This window comes from Carassius carassius, chromosome 20 (assembly GCF_963082965.1).
Source record: "Carassius carassius chromosome 20, fCarCar2.1, whole genome shotgun sequence".
Taxonomy (NCBI): domain Eukaryota; kingdom Metazoa; phylum Chordata; class Actinopteri; order Cypriniformes; family Cyprinidae; genus Carassius; species Carassius carassius.
The window spans coordinates 4062308-4085462 of record NC_081774.1 but is presented as its reverse complement, the minus strand read 5'-3'; the positions used below and the strand labels follow the sequence as shown (position 1 = coordinate 4085462).

General features: G+C 36.7%; 2 protein-coding genes across 2 annotated transcripts in view; both read left to right on the top strand.

Moving 5' to 3' along the window:
• LOC132096091 (natural killer cell receptor 2B4-like) overlaps positions 1-23155 on the top strand; it is an 89932-nt gene that overhangs the window by 39403 nt on the left and 27374 nt on the right. The window lies entirely within an intron of this gene.
• LOC132096090 (uncharacterized) lies at positions 8502-14570 on the top strand. Its single transcript, XM_059501236.1, has 9 exons — positions 8502-8549; positions 10274-10420; positions 10861-11024; positions 11113-11249; positions 11438-11531; positions 11691-12035; positions 12173-12350; positions 13821-13948; positions 14254-14570. The coding sequence occupies exons 2-9, from the start codon at positions 10309-10311 to the stop codon at positions 14566-14568; spliced, it is 1473 nt and encodes a 490-aa protein (XP_059357219.1). The 5' UTR covers positions 8502-8549; positions 10274-10308; the 3' UTR covers positions 14569-14570.

Below are 23155 nucleotides of genomic sequence, written 5' to 3'. Positions count from 1 at the left end.
CTAAATAAGAAGGGTTTTGACGGCAAAGCTAATCAGGCCAATGAGAGACAATTAATAATCAATCTCATTTTTTATTAAATCATTCTTTCATTTCACTAATCAATCTTTTTTATTTTTTTTTTATTTTTTAATTAAACACAAAGGGGTCATTAATGATGCTTACATTATAGCATGTGCAAATTCACGAACAAAGTATAAATAATTTGGCCAAAATTACAGGTACCTATATTAATATTCAAGAATGAATAAATGTACTGTTATTATAGATTACAAAGGTATTTATAATTAAATACATCCAAAAAGGTCAGGACTTGCCATACATTTTCTTATTTATTTAACCGTTGTAATAATTTCCAAATTTGGACTAATTTGTGTCAATCGATAACTATATTCCCTATATCTATATTTGTAATTGCTTTATTGTAAAATAAATCAGGTATCTACTTTTGAGTATGATTTCAGTTTATCATATGTTATTATGTTTTTAAAAACGAAGAAAAAGTACCCTCAGAAGATATTTTAGAGCCTAATTGTGTTAAATGTGATAAAAGCAAACAAAATGTATTCTTAAATATTAATATTTAATTTAGAATTACACATGCTATACTTTTGTTACAGAAGCTGCATCTGAATCATTGGGTTGAGTAAATGTAAATAAACAAAATTTCTATTTTTGTGAAACTATCGCCAACTATTTATTAAATTGAAATGATAGCCTACTCAAAATATAATATAATAAAAAAATAATAATATTACTTTCTTATTAATTTAACTGTTGAATAAAATCATTTCCAAATTTGCACTCATTCGTGCCTGGGGTGATAACTTTATGAGACAAAAGCTATATGTATAATTGTAAGGGCTATCCTTGCCATCTTCGCGCTCTTGCAAACTGGATGCTGTGACTTGCCGTAGAGTCCTTGTAGCCATGAGAGGTGTGTCCATGTAGAGGAGTAAATAAATCTGCATCTTAAGTGGCATGTCGCGTTAACTTAACGTCTGTCGGCGTGTGGCGCTATTTTAACGCGTGGTGGCGTCTGGCGTTAACTTATCGCGTAACAGTATGGCAAGCCAAAAGGGTCAGAATTACGCTATAGATGAATCGCGTTTACAGCCAAACGCCGTAAAATACGGCGTTTTAAACCGTTTTTGCGCCGCGAAATACGCCGTTGTGATTACAAACGCCGTAAAAAACGTGCGAAAATGTGTCAATGACGCCGTATTTGACGGCGTTTTGGTGTCCATGAAAAACGCCGTTTTTTACGCCGTTAATGTTGCCATAGGACGGCGTAAAAAACGCCGTTTTGGTTGCACAGAGCGCGCGTCATTCACGGCGTTTTGCTAATAGTATAATGAGCCACGCCCACTGATTCCCGCAGCCAGTATGTTTGAATGGTTTTCACCCAATCAATGGTAACTTAAAACAGACCAGACTAATTGATCACAGATCATTCTAGCCAAATGAATTAATAGGATATTTAAGTACAATACCCCTTTCCTTTTTGGATATTTAATCTCTACTAACATTAAACATAAAAAATTGCACCTCTTCATCATAGTGTAATGTAGGCTTATTGCTAAGATTATGTTCAACAACTATCCTACCTTCCCCATTTTATGTATTCAACTTACCACTGAGATACCTTTTACTACTGCGTTAGAAAATAAATGGACACAGCTTTGAGTAATGTTTCCAAATGAGAAAAAGCCCCTATTAAAGTGAGATAGTGTTTAATAGTTGCACATCATATTATGGAGCCTGTTGATCACCTGCTTGTTAAAGTGCCAGACTCCCACGTCACCGAGCGCTGGTTCATGTTCGGCTCTTAGCAGGTCTAGCCAGCATTTTAGCGTTGATTAAACAGTGAATAAACGTCGGGTTCCATCATGTCCATAAGCCAGTCAACATTGAATTATGTTTAGATTTTGCAAATTGGATCAAGGTTAATATTTTAAATAGTTTTACCATAGTATACCTTTTCAACATGGGTGAATACACAACTGTACATTCAATTAGACCTAGTTCGCATTTAGATCAACCCTGTACATTCATAAAGGTTTAAAATATATATATATATAAAATGAAATAACTGGCAGCAATGGCTTTAAAATCAACCTCAAACTACCACATGCAAATTTTTTTTTAAACAAGTTTTATTTTGGTAATATTCTGTATAAAACTGATGAATATGATCCCAAACTTTAGCTTGCAGTGTTTGTGCATGGATGGCTTGTTAAAAACCTGTAGAACAACCATCCAAATACAAAAAAAAAAAAATTAAAATCCTGCACATTTTGCACTTGTAAGACAATCCCACGTACTTAGAAACCCCTGTACTTTTTTTGACTGAAACAAGTTGCTTTTATTTTGGTGAAAAAATATGGTTTATGTGAAAACATGTTATACTAATGGGTCTCATTACAAGATGCGTACATTTGTGCAGTGAAAATACTGAACTGTTTGAGAATGGAACCTGCAACAGAATCCGTGGTCCAAGACCAGTCTTGATTTTTGTCGACAGCCAGAGGTGGCCCTAAATTTGACAGTCACCTTAATTCTGTACGGAAGAACCCTACCTTGAATGAAATGCATTTAATATTTTAATTAGAACGGTTTCTTCAAATTGTGATAAAGTGTTACAACCAACAGCCTCGTTTTTTTTGGTTATGCTTTGGGTGATCCTTGAAAGAGTCCCAGCTCTAGGTCCTTTCTGATGCAGTCCTCTCCTCTCTCCCATGTGTGCGCTTTCTGTATGGTCCTTTACTAAATACTCAATATCAGCTCGTTAAATATCTTTAACTGAAAGCAAAACAAATCACATACAATATTTTCACTTTACAGTTCAGTAACAGTGGGGTTGGAAAAAGTGCACAAGGCTATTCATTAAACACTTAATGTATTCAGATGAAAGTTTGCAATATTAAATTATTCACAAGCAGTGTTTTAGAGCCCCCAGTTACACGGTTTTAATTAGAATCCTAACTATATAGTGCATTTTGTAAATCAAGTAAAATCATTTTTATTAAACCAAGTGAAATCAAAACCTATAACAATTGGTCGATGCATCCCTCCCAACTGAAGTGACAGTGAAATGTAGCAGATGAACAACTCCTTACCAATTTGCCAAGAATAAGCTAGATCTTTGACTCTACAAGGGGAAAGAAATGTTTACTGAAAAAGTTCTTAAAGTAGGATTTCATTTTATACCATTTCTTTAAACCAGTGGTTCTCAAACCTTTTTAAACAATCTTGGTGGTATGGGGAATTTTGTCAAGGCTTTTTTTCTAATGTAACCTATCGCCGGGCTAACTAGGATTAGCAATGTGTATTATTTTAAGGTGAGACACTGCAGGCAAAAACACTTTTTTTCAAGCACCTGTCAATTTTGAGATTTTGGGCTTTTTGGTTTTTCATAAAATGCTTTTTCAAACTAGTGGAAGGAAAACATCCAAAAGACACTGTTAAGTATTTCCTTTATAGCACTTTATCTGTTTGTGTCAATAGATTTCAATTACAATACATATTTTTAAAGGCCGTTTTCTCAAAATAAGTTTTTTCTTCAACACTGAGCCATAAATCTCCGCTTCAGTAGCACTTACACACACCAAACTTGACATTTTTATTCCCGTCTATATTCTGAAGATTTTTACAGAGGGATTTGTTCATATATATTTTCCTTGATTATATACAACATTTTATTCCCCCCAAAATTGTGAAAATATATTGTTTTCTGGCTGTTCAAAGTATTTTCTGAATTATGGAGTGACAAAAAAGATAACCAGAATTCCCTCTGTAAAAACATTTGACTCTAATATGTCAAAAAAAATAAACAAAAAATTTGAAACTGACTTCATTTAGTGTTCAGATTTTTGTACTAGACATTTATGCAAATTAGCACATATTTCATTAAATAATGCCTCATTTGCATATTTAAACATAACATTTTTGAAAACTTGTAATACAAAAAATGTTTGCAATAATCAATGTATTCAATCAACTCTGTACATAAGGTGATAACTATTAGTTATTTTTTTTGCCCTATTCACCTGCAGTGTCTCGCCTTAAGAGACCATTCAAAGGATGGCGCACACATCTATCGCTGTATGTTTGTTTAACATTTAAACTTGCTGACGTTAGTGTACTGTAGGTTGGCGACTTTCACCTATAAAACAGAAACTTGCTGATTTACTAGATAAAACCAACACACCATTTCATATGCATAGATTATTTTACCTGATATGAAGTGTGCACTGCAAACACGAGCATTATTTATGATCATCTCAGTCAAGTCTGTACGTCGTATTGCATTCAACCACAACTGTCTTGATTTCTGTGAAGGAATCTCTGCCGGGATCCGGTAAAATTTTAGTTTTGAAACAAAAGTTCTGTTCCTTCTATTCTGGCAGCCAAAAACCCAACAAGAAGACATTTTAAAGTCAAAACCTCAAACTTTTATGAGCTCTGCCTTATGTTTTGCCTCCAGCTAGAGCGGTGACGTCACAGTGACGTAGAAGATTAAGGGGTTTATACATTTAAGTGACATTTGCGATTACTAAGAAAAACACAAACAGAGTATGTTATCTTTGAGACTATTGAACGATAAACAATATAATGGGCCTAATGCATGGCATTCACATCAGAAAAATATGCAAAGTCTCTAAAGGACAGACATTAACAAATTAGCAGCATCACACATCAGATGAGCTTCTAACTTTAGCTTCTGTGATACAATATAAATATACACACGGACATATTTATCTTCTGCAGGTTACATGTCCTTTAGCCATTTACAAATTAACTATTTTTGAAAGGTATAGCGATTTTCTTACCTGATTTTGCCCATTTGTTTGCAGGACCTCGCAGATCACATCTGACCCATGTGCTTACATTCCATTCTAAAAATAAAACATTAACAGCTAAATATAAAATAATTCGGCACCAGCCCAGCAGTTTTAATGAGCAGCATTGCAAATGCCCGATTGGGTGAAAACCGTAGCTGTGGGAATCAGTGGGCGTGGCTCATTATATTATTAGCAAAATGCCGTGAATGACACGCGCTCTGTTCAACCAAAACGGCGTTTTTTACACCGTCATATGGCAACATGAACGGCGTAAAAAACGGCGTTTTTCATGGACACCAAAACGCCGTCAAATACGGTGTCATTGACGCATTTTCGCACATTTTTTACTGAGTTTGTAATCACAACAGCGTATTTTGCGTCGCAAATACTGCAAATGCTCTCTTTTTTCTTTCTTTTTTTTGTTTAGAACTTATTTAATTTAGTTATTTAAATAATGTATATTACATTTTATTTTATTTTAGCCTTTAAAAAGTTTTAGCTAACAATACCAGCACTGCCATGCAATTGTATTGTCACCCACATGCACTTCTCTCTGCTGTTTAAAAAAAATATTTTTTTAATATTTTATTTATTTAAGTGACTACAAAAAAGTAGTAAAGAGAAATGATAAACGGTTTGATTTTATAATTATTTGTCTGTTGTTGTTGTTATTTCGTTTTGTTTGAGAAACGGAAAAATGAAATTAAGCTAGGTTTTTTTCGTGGGTAAAAACAAATAAACTTAGACTATGCATTAATAATTATTTTACATGCGTGGGCAGCTTCAGGTCCATTTTAGTCTGATTATGATATATTATTGACTATAGATTGGTATCTTTACCTGAATCGTGTCCCACTTTACCATAATGTGAGCAAGCTAATGCTGCTGTCGCTGCGGTCCTGACATAAAAGAGCATCTGCACTCTGCTGAAATTATAAGAATACACTATTTTAAATGTATTGTAATATTTTTCACAATACCGACTCTGGGCTAGAAATGTTTCTTTATTTGAGTGACTCAAGTTTGATTTAACGACAAATCTAAATACAAACAAAAAGAAATAAAGATAAATGATAATTTGATTGTAGTATTATCATTATTATTATTATTATTATTATTTCGTTCTGTCTGAAGAATGGAAAAACGAAAATTAAGCTATATATCAGACTAAAATGGGACTAATGCTGCACACGCATGTGAAAGAAATAAAGCATAGGCCTAGTCTAAATACTATTCACAAATGTGAAGTGGGCTAATTATTTAGTATTTGTGACATTCCATTCAAGTCCGAAGTTAAATAGACCTATTTTAGACAAGATCAGGAAATACGATTAAAACTTAACTTTGAACCTCTTATGCTGTCCAACGTAAATTGAGCTCTTGGTTACATCGTAATTTGGTAGCAGATGGGTTGGGTTATATCGGGTTATTTGTCCCGCAGTGGATCTGGGCTGGATTTCCCGAATACTGAATACCCATTGGGCTAGCCCACAAAAAGAAAAAAAAGCCTTGTATGTATGTATATGTGTATTTATATTTATATATTTACACACCCAGCCCACACTGTATACACGCTGTCCCCACCGTCCCCACACCCAGCCCAAACTTGTATGCACAATCTCCCCACTGTGCCCACACCCAGCCCACACTGAACCTACGCCCTCCCCACCGTCCCCACACCCAGCCCACACTTGTATGCACAAACTCTCTGCCGTCCCCACACCCAGCCCACACCGAATGCTTCCCAACTGCATTCCTCAAGTCCAACGCTGCTGCTGGGAAGTTGGTTATCACAGCATCTGCCAAATAATAATAATAAAAAAAAGCTTTTTTTATATTTTTTACTTTAATTACACTAAGGAATTTTCATTTTAGTACAAACTATATATAAAAGTAAAATATTACGGTTCATATTTTTGTGTTTAACAGATGAAATGGAAGTGTTTAAATACACCTACCCAGCCCCTGCACCAAGGAACACAAGAACTACAGATGTTGAGGAATGTTGGCTTTATTCGCTTATGTATACCTTTAGTATTTTATATAAAATGGATGTTCTTATGGAACATTAAAAAAAAAAAAAGGGACAGTTCCAGTAAAGATTTTCTGGTGATGCACAACAATATCACAATGTGGGAACTTTAAACTTATTTTCAAGTTCGAAATGTGACCTTGCTATTTGTGATGTTACTTTAAAATGCCACACCATCTTAAAGGGTTAGTTCACCCAAAAATCTAATTTGTCATTACTCACCCTCATGATTTCCAAAACCTTTAAGATCTTAGTTAGACCTCAAAACAAAAATTAAAATATTTTAGATTCAATTCGGGAGTAATTTGAAACAAATATCATAAGAATCGAAGCTTCTTGAATCACGGTTCTGAGATGGTCCTTCACTAGATTGAAAAAGTCTGTTTTGTGCACAAAAAAGTATTTGTTGCTTTATGAAAGTCATTACATTTGCGAAGTATGGTAACCCATACTCCGAATTGGTGGTCTGCATTTGTCCTATTCAAGTGCACAGACACTTACATTGTATTCATTAATTTAGCAGATGCTTTTATTTTACACACAGCAGTGAGAAGTGAAAACACCATGAACACACACACACACACACACACACACACACACACACAGAGCAGCTATATATATCCAGCGCCTGAGAAGCAACTGGGGGTTCAGTGCCTAGCTTGCAGTCACTTCAGCCATGGATCTTGAAGGTGACTCCTGCGAGCTTGATTCTGCTGCCGGTACCTGAAGAATGGTTTCATTTGCTGGCCCAGCTGTTCTGCCAAAGATCTCTTCACAGCAAATGTCAGAGTGTTAAAATCCCAGAGTTTTGATGACCAGAGTATAATTTATACACTTTGGAGTAAACTGGGCTTAAAGTACACTTGTCAGGTTTCACCATAAACTCTCTCAAGTGTTAGTGTGTTGGTTCAGTGTTGATGTGGAGCTGTTGTAGTGTAAATAGTGGATGATGAACTCTTTGAGAGTCAATCTGTTGCTGTCCCGTCCGCATATGAGTTTAGGTTTCGATACGTCATCAGATCGACTACGCTGTCATTGGTTGACTCAAGATGCAGCCTCGTGGACACCAGTTTCCAACTGACATCCAAAGACGTCGTCGACATTTTGATTCTGCGGGACCGTAGGTAAGAAACCAGCAAGTGAATCATGCTGAATATTCCTGTTTGTCTTCTTGTTTTAATTCTCATAACTAAAACACTAAAAACGCTAATGTAGAAGTAACGTTAGAAGAGGTGTGACGTTTAGTAATTTAGTTTAACTAGCTAACTTAGTATATCAATGGTAGCTAAAGTGATTGTGAATGTTAAATCTGGTAAAACTGTTTTTAGTGGTAACGTTAACGTTGATCGTTGACCATTAAATGAAATTTCAAAATGGAAATGCAGCAATCATTTGTTAACGTTAGCTGCCGCTCCCAATCTCGCGCCTTATGAAGGCTAAATTAACTAGCTAACGTTAGCCTGGAAAGCTAACGTTTCAGATTCCCGTCAAATGATTGAGTCTGACTTTATTTGCACTACATTTGGTATTGTGTGTGTTCAATAAACCAATTGTATTTTTATGTTGTAGTAATATGTGAGGTAAACTACAGCAATGCTTTTCAAAGTACAGTAACAAGGAAAGAAGAAGTACATCAAACTCAATGGAGCATCATATCCAGCATTTCTCAGGGAGGGTAAGTTACGTTCTTAAGCATTCTTCTCTTCGTTCTCTTTATAATTGAAGTTTAGATCAGAGGTCGTGTTAACCGAATATTTTCCGTCATTGACTAGCTTTACGTTAATTTTTTTAGCAGTGACGAAAACATCTGAAGGTTGAATCAGGGTTCCTACAAAGTCTCGAAAGTTTGGAAAATGCTTGATTTTAATTTATTTCTTCAGGACGGCAGATGTAACTAAAATATAAATAAAACCGGCTGACAATGTTTTTTTTTTTTTTTAATGCGAGGCAGCCTCTGTTACGACTCAGGTCTCGTGTAATTCCATGTAAGTTAGCAGCTAACAGTCAGCAGCTATTTGGCGCCTCGTGTATTCGCCTGGCGCGCAAACATCTACATTAAGAAATGTCGCTTGCTGTAATTTTGTCGATAACTGCCTAGAAGATGATAAATAAAAACTGATTGCGTCGACGATCAACAGACTGAAAGGCACACAATGTGAGAGCTATGGGAGAATAAGCCTTCACCAGCCATGCCAAAGGTAATCGGAGACAAATGAATTTGACTGTAATTCTTTAAAAATATTATTAAATTAATTAATTTCGAATCATTATATAACTGTAATGTAGGGAGGGGAGGGGGATGTTCTTTCCGTCGTGCACGTTTGTGTGAGCACTCTGGTTTCTATTCACAAAAGAAAAAGTTTAAATTTTAACGTCTGCAGCATTGTAGCCAATCGAAAGTTTTTTTTTTATGATGCTTAGATGACTAAACTTACGGAGTGACAACCGCTTTTACCAGAGTGAGTTCTGTAAATAATCGTTCCGTGATAGTAGTAACCATAGCAACGGACGTGACAAAAAAAAATCTGATATGACCATTTAGATCTGTGCATCATGTCTTACTGTGTAAATACAGAATAGAGCTGTCACTGTCAAGAATAAATAAAACAAATCAGTGTTGGCTGAATATGTTTAGATTCAGTTAGTCTATTGATAACACTTAAACACTCTTTTTCATGTGTCCTTTTTAAAACAATGCTCATTTATTAAAATAATATTTTAGGGTATTTAAGGAAGATTCATGTATTATATACTCATGATCATTATTATTATTCCAACCATCTACAAAAAAACTCATCCTAACCTACAGTTGACAACAAATATACAAACATATAACCACATTTTTAAAAAGTATCCAAAGAGTGATTTAATATAAGTTGTATTTATATTGAAGATTCTAATATTTTAGCTTGTAGTTTTCTAAAGGGGCGCGGTTTATACTATTTATATTCTTTCATTTTGTTGCTGCTTGAAAAATGGATTTAGGGACCTTAAAAATGCTTGAAAAGTGCTTAATTTAAACTTCAAAATCTGTACAAACCCTGACTATGAAAAGTGACTATATATTAAAAAATGCATAATCTAGCCTATATGCTCCTATATCCTGTAAGTTCATGATTAAAAAGGAAAATGTGAATTAAAACGAAAATTTAATGAAAATTAAAATAGAGTAATAGATTATGGTGCAATTTTAACGACCATATCCATCAAAATAAAGGACAATGTGAAAGTCTTGCGCAACCACTGGTTTAGATGTACGTTTATATGAAATGTTATTCTTAGCACCATGCTAGTCTACCGTAGCCTTGCCCATTAAGATAGAAATTGTGCTAAAAACATTATTGTTCTCCCACTTTCTAACCCTAACACAACAACTTATGTTTTTTTCTGTATTCAAAGCTAAAGAGAAGTTCAGCATACCCCCTGAGACAAACATGTATGTGCTGGATGACAGTGGAACAGAGGTTGATGAAGAGGTCTTCAGCGACATCTTGGAGGAAAAAGCAGACATCCTGTGGACCATTGTTAATGTTCTTTCAGTTTCTGGTAAATGGTTGTACAATTACAATGTACATTGCAGGGCAACAATACCAATGTGTTAACATTGTAATTTATTTGCTATCACAAAACCCAAACAGTATCTTCTCACCAATGTCCGATTTGTGCTTTCTCTGTTAAAGGACTACTTTGCATATTTCCAACCTTATCTCTTATCTGTCAGTGTTCACATAAGGATGTGAAAAACTACATTTGAGATAAAAATAGATTAGCCGGTAAGGCTGTTGACCCGAGCACTTCTCAAAAAACAGTCAGTTTTGCCATCTAGTAGTTAATGTATCATGGCCTAAACTGCTTAAAGTCTGGCCACATTAACTACCAAAACTCATGTAATTCCTGGAAGCAGTCTCACCATGCCTTTTTTGAACCTCTACTCACTTAAACCTGTGGAAACATTGACTGAAATATATATAAAAAATATTTTTCAGACTCTCCCATCCAGTCCTCGTGCACAGACACCTTGTCACTATCATCACCCTCATCGGACAGTGATGCTTCTCTGATGTCCCCAAAAAGACAGCGCATTGATGACGCCTTTGTGATGTCCCCAAAAAGTCTACATACTGATGACAGTTCTTCACAAGCCAAAGAGGTGATGTTTCTTCAGAACATTTCTCTTTATGTTGTAAACATTACATTTACCTGTTACTGTTACCATAATATTTTCTCCTGTTGTCCAGCTTGTCAAAAGAATTCTGGAACAAAAGCCTGGAGGGGAGAAAATCCTTGCAAAATATGCAATGACAGGAGAGATGAAGGACCGAGCACGCCGTGATCTTGTCAGCATTGTTGTTGCTGAAATGTTTGAAAAGTATGGGTAAGTAAAATACTTTATGGTGCATGATTTTGTAAAGTGTATATTCATAGTATTCAATTGCAGATTTGGTAGTTGTAATCAAATAGGTGATTATCATTAAATAACAACCGTGGCCAATGAGCTGTGGCCTTGCGCAGATCATAGGTTTTCCGGTGTGTTGGTTTTAATACACAACATTTATTCCACAGACGTGCTCCCCCTATGGATAAAAGAGCACAGTATGCATTGGGGATAGTAACACTGTTCCCCTCTCTAAAAGATCCCTACTCCAAAAAAGGCTATGTGAGTACATATTTAAAAGTAAGGTTAATCTTAATAAACAAATGAATAATGTTCTGGTGCATTTTAGAAGTCTAACACTTCTTTTATAAAGATCTCTATTGATTCATGCTGAAACAATTTTTTTTTATACATTTCCATCTTTGTTGATACTGTCTTTAGGAACACTTTTTTGACATAGACAGCAATGAGGGCTACATTGCCTGGAAGATTAAAAACACACAGCGAGAACTCAGCAATGGCGGTACCAATGGGGGTAGGAGAAGGAGCTCTCAAACTACAGGCAGCAGCGGACCAAACTTAGAGAGAGAAGTGACTAAAGTGCAGCAGTTGGAGGGAGACCAGTGTCGTGAGGCCATATCTCTACTGAAACACAGCACAGACAACGAACAGATCTTCATGAAAATGAGAGAAACCTTCCAGCACAGGCAAAAGTTGATCCATGATCCTGAGCAGTGCAGCACAGTGCTTACTGTGTTCCCAAGGTTTCTTGACACAAAAGGCCTGGTAAGTTTTTTTTTTTTTTTTGTAAGCACATTTATTATGTTTTTGCAAATGTCAAGAACAGCTGTTCAAAGATGAAAACGGTCACTTACCACTACCACCATCATCAAATACACATATGCTTGCTTCCTCCCCTTTAGGTGGCGCAAGACTTTGACCTGTTGTTTGGAGCTGAGACTTCATCAAAACTCCTTGAGAAATGGGATTTCCTGAAGGACAAAGTAATAGGGCAAGCCAAGGACATCAGCAAGACACCCCTGCTTGACCATCTCATCCAGTCTGCAGAGGAGAACACTGATGAGGATGACGAGGTCCCAGGTAAATAATTTAACTGGATCTGGTGTGTATCTTTCAAATGTCGACTTAATTTATTTACCATGACAAATAATTGTGTAGACAAATAATATATTTTTTAGGGCTGCAACAACTAATCGATAATCAAAAATAATCAAGAAAGAATTTCATTATCAATTCATTGTCACTTCACAATGGTGTAAAACGCATTTCTATGCATAAAACGCATCTGAAAAACAGAGCAGAGGTCGCAAAGTTAGCTGCTGCGAGAAAATTGCACAATACAAAACATGAGAATGTTTTATATTAAGTTCTTCAAACTGACTTGTAATTGTATTAATGTGGCCTGTCTTGCCAGATGCTGTGACAAATGTGTGTGATGTTTAATGTGTTTCAAGATGTGTTTTCCTCAGCATTTTACACAAAGTCCTGTCAGTAATTGAGTCTTCGTAAACTTCACTGAATGAGCGCAAGTCAGTACATCAATCAAACAGCGGTCGGAATGGAAGCTCTATAACCCTTGACTGAAGCCCACGTAGATTAATTTTAGGGCTGGTCCGAATACCATTTTTTGAGCTTCGAAGCTTCGACAGGAATTAACATTGAATATTCGAAGCTTCGGAAGGAGGGGGCTGAACATATTTTTCTCTCTAATAAAGGCAGGAATCTCTATGCGTCTGTCTGTTTGCATTTAGATTATTTATCTTGCATTTAGAACCGTTCATCCAATCGCTCTAAAATAAGAGTATTGTATTTCGCCCAAAAATGCTAAAAAAATAACTTTTTAGGCTATATCATATTATAGCCAGGTATGACGACGCTTACAGCACGCGTCACCGCAGATCAGCATCTATTCATCAAGCCAATGTGCAAACTATCGTAAATCAAAGTGAAAGTGGGTCGCAGATGCTTTAACACACAATCAACTTCATTAAAAGTAAAGAACCAAAATGATCTTACCAGGGCTGTTGCCGCTCTCTTATTGCGGTCTTTGACTTAGAAATTTTAGCTGACGATCAGTAAAATGCATGCATCTGTTGCTGGTGACGTGCACTCCATTACATCTGCCTATAGCGCGGGATTTGAAGTTCGGATTCATATCCTTTTTTCAAAAACACATTTATGTGTTCATTGTTCATATTGATAAATCAGAGAGAGCTATATCCGATCTGAGAAAACGCATGACAGCCACCCACCGAACGAATATTCGAATATTCTGATACAGCCCTAATTAATTTACTATCGTTTTCATAGGCTTCAATTGACACAATGTTTGAAGGAGATCATTGTGCAGAATAAAATTTCCTCGATAAATTGGCCTTTTAATCGAACCAATTGATTAATAATTGACAGGTTAATAGATTATCAAAAAAATTGTTAGTTGCATAACTAGTATTGTTATTGAAAAGAGTTTTGAGTTTTAATATTGATGTAGTATCAAAGGTTTTGGTCAGGTGTATATCATGCTTAAAGCAGGTGCTTCTGTCTTCTCAGGTTGGGATAGTGACATGGCCTCACTGCTACTGCTGGTCTACCTACTGCCACCACCTCCAAGTGGAAAGAAGGGAGCTGTAAAGATCAGTACCCGGGAAGCTGTGGACCATGTAGTCAAATTTCATAAGGTCAGTGTGTCCTAATCTCCAATGGCAATAGCCATTGTCAAAAGGCAATTGTGTAACCCCCCAGATTATTAATTTGTTTCTTTTCAATGCCACCGCCACAGAATTTTAAGTCTGGTAATTATGTTTTGCCTCCTTGAAGTATAGCAAATAGAGAGTGGGGTTCACCTCTTTTGACTGCAGTCTTGTGCTCGTGCTATCAGAGTGTGACTTTAGGAAGTCACAGACAGGTTTCTATCAGAGTGTGACTTATCCATCAAAATGTGATGTTCAGTGTAGATTCATTTCAGTTTATTGTTATCTTACAGTCATGTCGCAGCCTTCAGGAGCACTCTGGTCCAAACCAGCGGAGGCAGCCCTACATCCTGGCAGTTGGGACGACAAGAAAGCACATCCACGAGTTCTACATTGCATTGGATGGTGATCTCCTTCCCTGCAAGGGCAAGTCTTCCCTGTCAGCCTTTGATGAACTTTTCAAAGCACATTATGTTTTCGGCATCTCCTATGACCAGGCCTCAAATGGCATGTACACATTTGTGCAGACCACCATCTACAACATTGATGTTGGTCATTCTCACGAAACTCCCAGAGTCAAGGACCTAAGAGCTAAGCTCCTCAACTAAAAAGTTATGATGTTCAGATGCTTTGTTTGCAAGTCTAGTTTTGTTACCGTTCAAATGTTGATCCGTCATCTCAAAGTTTTCCATGCCTTTTATCCTGGTAAGAAGTTTCAGTTAATGTGTGACCAGGCTGGATGCCACCAGAGATTTTGGACTTTTTCAGGCTTTAGAAAACATCTCCATAACAAACATCGCGCTAAAAATCTAGATCAATTTGAGAACGAACATGTCATAATTGAGAACAATCCCGTCATAGTTGAGAACGAACCCATCATAGTTGAGAACGAACCCGTCATAGTTGACGTAGCTGATGATGTTAATTTAATTCCAGAGCAACCAGAGAATTCTCAAAGCTGTAATGAGACCAGGCAACATACCCAAGAAATGTGTGCATCCCTTATTGCAAATCTCCAAAGCTGTGGTGTGGCTACTAATGTCATAACGACTGTTGTTGAAAATATGGAGGAACTTGTAGAGGAATTACATTCAAATGTTAAAGATGATGTTGTAAAATTACTCTCTAACGATGAGGAGATCAGAACAAAGTTTGACGATTATTTTGACAACCTTGAAAATCCATTTAGCAAACTAAACACTGAGGCAAAAAGGAAAAAACATTTCAGTGAGAAATGGGGTATTGTAGAACCTGTAGAGGTAGCCCTAGGAGTGAGGTATGACGCTAGAAGGAATCGAACTACTGGCACATATGATCAAGTTCCCATAACAGACAAATTTGTTTATATTCCTCTATTGCAAACTTTGAAGATCATATTCACCAACCAAGAGATCTGTGATCATTTTGTGCAGCCTTGTGAGAAAACTGGGTTTTACAAAGACTTCTGTGATGGTAACTATTTTAGAGACCACCCCCTCTTCTCTGAAAAACCAAACTCTCTCCAAATACAGATATTCTACGATGATTTTGAAATGGCAAATCCTCTCGGATCCAAGCATGGTATCCATAAGGTTGGAAGTATATACTTTGTTTTACGAAACCTATCTCCAAAGATTAACTCTGCTCTTATGAATATTCATCTTTTAGCCCTTTTTCATACTGAGGATGTGAAGAAGTATGGATTTGATTTAATCTTACAGCCCCTCGTACGTGATCTGAAAATCCTTGAGTGTACAGGAATTGAAGTTCCTTTCTCTGATGAACCAGTTTACGGAACAATTGCACAAGTAACTGGAGACAATTTGGGATTGCACTCATTACTCGGGTATGTTGAATCATTCAGTGCAAACATTTTCTGTCGTTTTTGTCTAGTGGACAAACAGACCTCACAAACGGTTTTCAGGGATGATGATCCAAGAATAACATTGCGTAATAAAGCACGGCATGATCAGCATTGCAATGACCTCATGGTAGATCCTACACTGCCATCCACATTTGGAGTTAAGCGACAATGTTTATTCAATGATCTACAGTACTTTCATGTTTCTGAAAATTATGCTGTAGACATTATGCATGACATATTGGAAGGAGTGGGGCAATTTGAGCTGAAGTTGCTGTTTGCTTACCTCTCAGACAACAAAATCATATCCAAGACAGATGTTTGTAACCGAATATACTCATACAATTATGGCTTTGTTGAGCGAAAAAATCGTCCAACCAGAATAAACTTGGAGCAGAATGGAAACGGAATTGGTCTCAATGCCATTCAAACTTTTTGCCTAATCCGGAATATGCCCTTGATATTTGGAGATGTTTTACGAGAAGGAAATGCCCACTATAGACTCTTGTTGCTTCTGTTGCAAATTATGAACATTATATTTTCTCCAGTTATTACTGATGGAATGACAGTATGTCTGAAGCATCTCATTGTTGACCATCACCGACTTTTCAAAGAGCTTTACCCACATCGCAGAATGATCCCTAAACATCACTTCATGATTCATTACCCCAGAGTAATTCGAAAAATAGGTCCAATTCTACATGTTTGGTCAATGAGATTCGAAGCCAAACATAGGTTTTTCAAAAACACAATCACAAATTTCAAAAATATAACAAAGTCATTGGCCCAAAAACATCAGATGGCTATAGCATGCCATTGGGAATCAATGCCATTTAAAAGTATTGACTGTGGGCCAGTAAAAACTGTTCAGCTCATTGAATTGCCACATGGTGAGATGATTGAAGAAGAACTGCAGGTTGACTTAGACTGTGAAGTTGATCTGACTTCTTGGATCACTTGTTTTGGAACTGAGTATCGTCCAGGCCTTTTAGTTTGCACGGACAAAGAGGACGATTTGCCTGTATTTAGTCAGATAAAAGACATCATTGCATTTAATCGAGAATATTTTCTTGTAACAGAGGACTTTCAGACACTTTGTTTTGCAGAGCATTTTCATTCCTTTCATGTGACACAGGGAAATGATCATGTTTCCATGCTTAAAGTTGATAAATTGCACTTCTTTAAGCCGTTTGATCTGCAAACTACTTATGGTTTTGATAGGGATTATCAATATGTTGTTCCTGTACATGTGTTTGTATGAGTTTGTGGTTTTTGTACATCCATGAACTGTTAAATAAAACAGACATATAAGCACTGACTTGGAGTATTTTTCATTCACTGATGGTTCTAGGTTTACACTACAGGTGTAGGAAACTATTGAAACAATGTAAATAAAAAAAGTACCAGCTTTAGAGTACAGTTGTACTCTTAAAGTGTTAAATAATGAGCTCTGCAAAGGTTCTAGGTTTACACTGCAGGTGTTCAAAAGCACTGAAACGGTGTCAAAAAGTGCTAGTTATAAGAGTTCATTTTAACTCTCCAGGTGTTCAAGTTTAACTCTATTTTGAGAGTATATATTTTACACTTTTTACAGTGTTCACTGAACACCGAACTCTTGGACCTATATATACACTGAAACCAGTGTTCAGTGAACTCCTATAGGTACTCTATAGGAACACTCTGATTTTTGCTGTGTTCTATTGCAGTGATCCACTGTCCTTTTTGTTCCAGGCAGCCCCGATCAAAAATCTGCATGGGTGTCTGGTGTTGTTCCGTTCTCAGCCCATGGTTATTCCACTGTCGAGTAAAGGCTGAGAAACGCCTGTTGATCCTCAGCACATAGACAAGGTGAAGAGCCCAGAGATGCATTTCATTATCTAGGTCCAAGATACCTTCAGCCTCCAGGAAGTGGAAGAGATTATAATAAACAGTCAATCCCCGCCACGTCACCCCAGAGCCTCTCAATTTTTGGTTCTGAACGCTCCTGCCTCTTATTACCTGCCTCTCTGTGAGCCCCTGAAAAAGTTCATTAATCACACAGACATCACGGTTTACTCCTCCATGATCTGTTCGGACCCTAGAAGGCACTCAAAGTCAAGTCACCTTTATTTATATAGTGCTTTAAACAAAAAAAACAAAAAAAGATTGTGTCAAAGCAACTGAACAACATTCATTAGGAAAGCAGTGTGTCAATAATGCAAAATGATAGCTAAAGGCAGTTCTTCATTGAATTCAGTGATGTCATATCTGTTCAGTTTAAATAGTGTCTGTGCATTTATTTGCAATCAAGTCAACGATATCGCTGTAGATGAAGTGACCCCAACTAAGCAAGCCAGAGGCGACAGCGGCAAGGAACCGAAACTCCATCGGTGACAGAATGGAGAAAAAAACCTTGGGAGAAACCAGGCTCAGTTGGGGGGCCAGTTCTCCTCTGACCAGACGAAACCAGTAGTTCAATTCCAGGCTGCAGCAAAGTCAGATTGTGCAGAAGAATCATCTGTTTCCTGTGGTCTTGTCCTGGTGGTCGTCTGAGACAAGGTCTTTGCAGGGGATCTGTATCTGGGGCTCTAGTTGTCCTGGTCTCCGCTGACTCCATACCTGGCCACAGCATTCAAAAAGCTATTCATTACTGTGCTGCTGAGGTTGTTGTTGTTCGAGGCACAAAGAAAAACTGTAAGACGACTGTAGCCATCTATACCACCGTGAATGACAATTCTCCATCTAAAACATGAGAAAAATAAATAAATGACATTAAAAGACAAGCGGCAAGTTATTGAATTGTCTTACTTTCAAAAAGTTCACAGTATTTTTTTTTTTTGGATACCATGAAAGCTACCTGCATTTTTTAATTCATTGTGTTCAAAGAAAAACTCATACAGATGTTAAATAAGTTAAGAATGAGTACATGTGACTAATTTCATTTCAGTCAACCATCCCTTTAACATCTGATTGTCTTTTGCTGCAAAACCAGCCAAAATCAAAGCATGAGTTTTTCCAGAAACTCTTTAGTTTACACCATACTCACAAAACACTGCCACTACAATACTTTTCTTTAGCCTTAGAAAGGGCAGAATTATGAAGTTGATATTTCTTTTTGCCAGGGACAAACTATGACAGGTTCATCATACACAAATCTTGTTTAGTTAATCTCTTTGAATGGATAAAAACTATGGGTGTGCAATATTACAAATATTTTCTGGGGTTTTATCTTTAATGATAATTAGATGAAATCTTACGGAGAGTGTTATTGTGCTGGTACCTTGACTTTTTTTCCATATTTGTCTTTTTTTGTCTAGTTTGCAATGCAGAGGAAACGGATATCTACCTTATCAATTTGTGGTTGCCATCTAGGTGCCACAGGGAGTTTGGACCAGTAACACTGTACAGCCTTCTGTGTGGTCTTTGTGACATGGCCTGTTGTGGCGCTACCCTTGGGTTAATTCGAACCAAGCTCCTCCGTACTCTTGTCTTTGTACACGAATTCCATCTGCCCGTAACTGCACCCTGACAGCCTCCGATCCCAGCTTGTCATTTCCATCCACAACGTCGGTAATCACATCGAGGTCAACATCAGTTATTTCAGAATACATCAGAGAGTGATTTAAATTGAACCTCCTGGAACAAACACGCATACAAAAGTATTATTGCTTCTCAAAAATAATTTTAAACCATTAACTAAGTGCACTTTTCATGCATTACAAGTAATAAAAAGCTAATTTTAAATTCAATTCAATTCAAGTTTATTTGTATAGCGCTTTTTACAATACAAATCGTTACAAAGCAACTTTACAGAAAATTATGTTTCTACAATATTTAGTAGTAGCTAGTAGTTTGTGCACGTTTGACAGGATTTTAGAAAAATAAAAATAATAATAATAATAATGCAAGACGTAGTCAGCTAGATGATGAACTATCAATATTATTAATTAATAGTAATTATAGGATGCAGTCACACATGTAGCAATAATTGTTAGTTCTGTTTGTTGATTCAAGGTTAGCATCATCTGGGGTCCTCTGAGGGTCAGCATCATCTCTTCTCAGGTGTTCTGGATCCAGACTGGAGCTTGTGTAAATCCTAGTTACCAGGGGATGTAAATCCCGTGGCAAAACATAGAAACAAAATAGAGACATCATTAGCATAGCTGCTGATCCAACAAAGTAAAATTAGTTTAACCCAAGCTAAAGAATAAAAATGCAGATGCAACTACACTCACAATTTAAGAGATACATTATTCGAATGCTTGGCGAAAGAGATGCGTTTTTAATCTAGATTTAAACAGAGAGAGTGTGTCTGAACCCCGAACATTATCAGGAAGGCTATTCCAGAGTTTGGGAGCCAAATGTGAAAAAGCTCTACCTCCTTTAGTGGACTTTGCTATCCTAGGAACTACCAAAAGTCCAGCGTTTTGTGACCTTAGGGTGCGTGATGGGTTGTAGCGTGGTAGAAGGCTAGTTAGGTACGCAGGAGCTAAACCATTTAGGGCCTTATAGGTAAGTAATGATAATTTGTAACTGATACGGAACTTAATAGGTAGCCAGTGCAGAGACTGTAAAATTTGGGTAATATGATCATATTTTCTTGACCTGGTAAGGACTCTAGCTGCTGCATTTTGGACTACCTGTAGCTTGTTTATTGACGAAGCAGGACAACCACCTAGAAGTCCATTACAATAGTCCAGTCTAGAGGTCATGAAAGCATGAACTAGCTTTTCTGCATCAGAAACAGATAACATGTTTCGTAGCTTGGCAATGTTTCTAAGATGGAAGAATGCGGTTTTTGTAACATTGGAAATATGATTTTCAAAAGACAAATTGCTATCCAATATAACACCCAGATTTCTGACTGTAGAGGAAGTAACAGTACATCCGTCTAGTTGCAGATTGTAATCTACAAGATTCTGTGTGGTGTTTTTTGGTCCAATAATTAATATCTCTGTCTTATCCGAATTTAATTGGAGAAAATTATTTGTCATCCAATCTTTTACATTTTTAACACTCTGTTAGCTTAGATAATTGGGAAGTTTCATCTGGTCTCGTTGAAATATATAGCTGAGTATCATCAGCATAACAGTGGAAGCTAATTCCGTATTTTCTAATAATATTACCAAGGGGCAACATGTATATTGAAAAAAGAAGGGGACCTAGGACGGATCCTTGTGGCACTCCATATTTTACTGATGATAAATGAGATGACACCCCATTTAAGTAAACAAAATGGTAGCGATCGGACAGGTAGGATCTAAACCATCTTAGAGCCTGCCCTTGAATACCTGTATAGTTTTGTAATCGATCTATGAGTATGTCATGATCTATGGTGTCGAACGCAGCACTAAGATCAAGTAAGACTAGAAATGAGATGCAGCCTTGATCTGATGCAAGAAGCAGGTCATTTGTAATTTTGCAGTTTCTGTGCTATGGTGGGGCCTAAAACCTGACTGAAATTCTTCATACAGATCTTCATACAGATACATTTTTATGCAGGAAGGTGCTCAATTGAGCAGACACTACTTTTTCTAAAATTTTAGACATAAATGGAAGATTTGAAATAGGCCTATAATTTGCCAGTACACTAGGATCTAGTTTTGGTTTCTTAATAAGAGGCTTGATAACCGCCAGCTTGAATGGTTTTGGGACGTGACCTAAAGATAACGACGAGTTAATGATATTGAGAAGCGGTTCTTCGGCTACAGGTAACAGCTCTTTTAGTAATTTAGTGGGTACAGGATCTAATAAACATGTTGTTGGTTTAGATACAGTGATAAGTTTATTTAGCTCTTCCTGTCCTATATTTGTAAAGCACTGCAGTTTATCTTTGGGTGCGATGGATGAAACTGAAGTGTTAGACGCTGTAGAATCTACATTCGCTATTGTATTTCTAATGTTATCTATTTTATCAGTGAAGAAATTCATAAAGTCATTACTATTTAACGTTGGTGGAATATTTGAATCAGGTGGCGTCTGGTAATTTGTTAATTTAGCCACTGTGCTAAATAAAAACCTTGGATTGTTTAGTTATTTTCAATGAGTTTGTGGATATGCTCTGCCCTAGCAGTTTTTAGAGCCTGTCTATACCTGGACATACTGTTTTTCCATGCAATTTAAAAAACTTCCAAGTTAGTTTTTCTCCATTTGCGTTCAAGACTAAGAGTTACTTTCTTGAGAGAGTGAGTATTACTGTTATACCATGGCACAGTACGTTTTTCTCTAACCTTTTTCAATTTGATGGGGGCAACAGCTTCTAATGTATTAGAGAAAATAGTGCCCATGTTGTCAGTAATTTCGTCTAATTCATGTGTATTTTTGGGTACAAATAGCAGTTGAGATAGATCAGGCAGGTTATTTGCGAATCTGTCTTTGGTGGCTGGAACAATAGTTCTGCCCAGACGGTAACGCTGAGACATATAGTTAATATCAGTTATACGCTGCATGCACGATACAAGGAAATGGTCTGTAATATCATCACATTGGGGTACAATATCTATAGCAGTAAGATCGATTCCATGCGATATAATTAGATCTAGTGTATGATTAAAACGATGAGTGGGCCCGGTGACATTTTGCTTGACTCCAAAGGAGTTTATTAGGTCAGTAAACGCAAGTCCTAATGTATCATTTGCATTATCAACGTGAATATTAAAATCTCCCATGATTAGCGCCTTATCAACTGTAACTAGAAGGTCTGAGAGGAAATCTGCAAATTCTTTTAGGAATTCTGTATACGGCCCTGGTGGTCTATACACAGTAGCCAGAGCAAGAGATAGATTAGATTTCTTTTGCATGTCTGACAGTGTAACATTTAGCAGAAGTATTTCAAAAGAGTTACTCAAACTACAGACAGTTTGAAAGCTATAGCTAGAGGGTTTAGACAGAAAAGACATTTCAGAAGAGTTTAGAAATGATAGATGGATAGTTTAGAAAATAGTTTTCTACAATAACTATTTGGATAGTTTAATAATAGATAGAAGTGATAGATGGATATTTTAGAAAAGTGGCCAATTAAGAAATACAGATGATGGTTTAGAAAAGATAGACGATAATTTAGAAATGATAAAAGGAATAATTTAGAAACAACAGATAAACAGACTGTTTAGCAAATAGATAAATTAACATTAGAAATTATAGATGGATAGTTAGAATGTAGTATAGAAGACAGAGAGAGATTTTAGAAAAGACAAAAAAGGTAGACACTAGAAAGCCAGAATTTTAAAGTTCAAGATATTACAGATACAGTTTAGAAATGACTTACCGTGTTGTCCATGCTGCCTATGGTCTTGTACCTCTGCTATAGATTCATTGAGATCATCAAGTAACTTGTCTGCTTCTGGTGAAGTGATCAGCCTCCTTCTCACCCATGC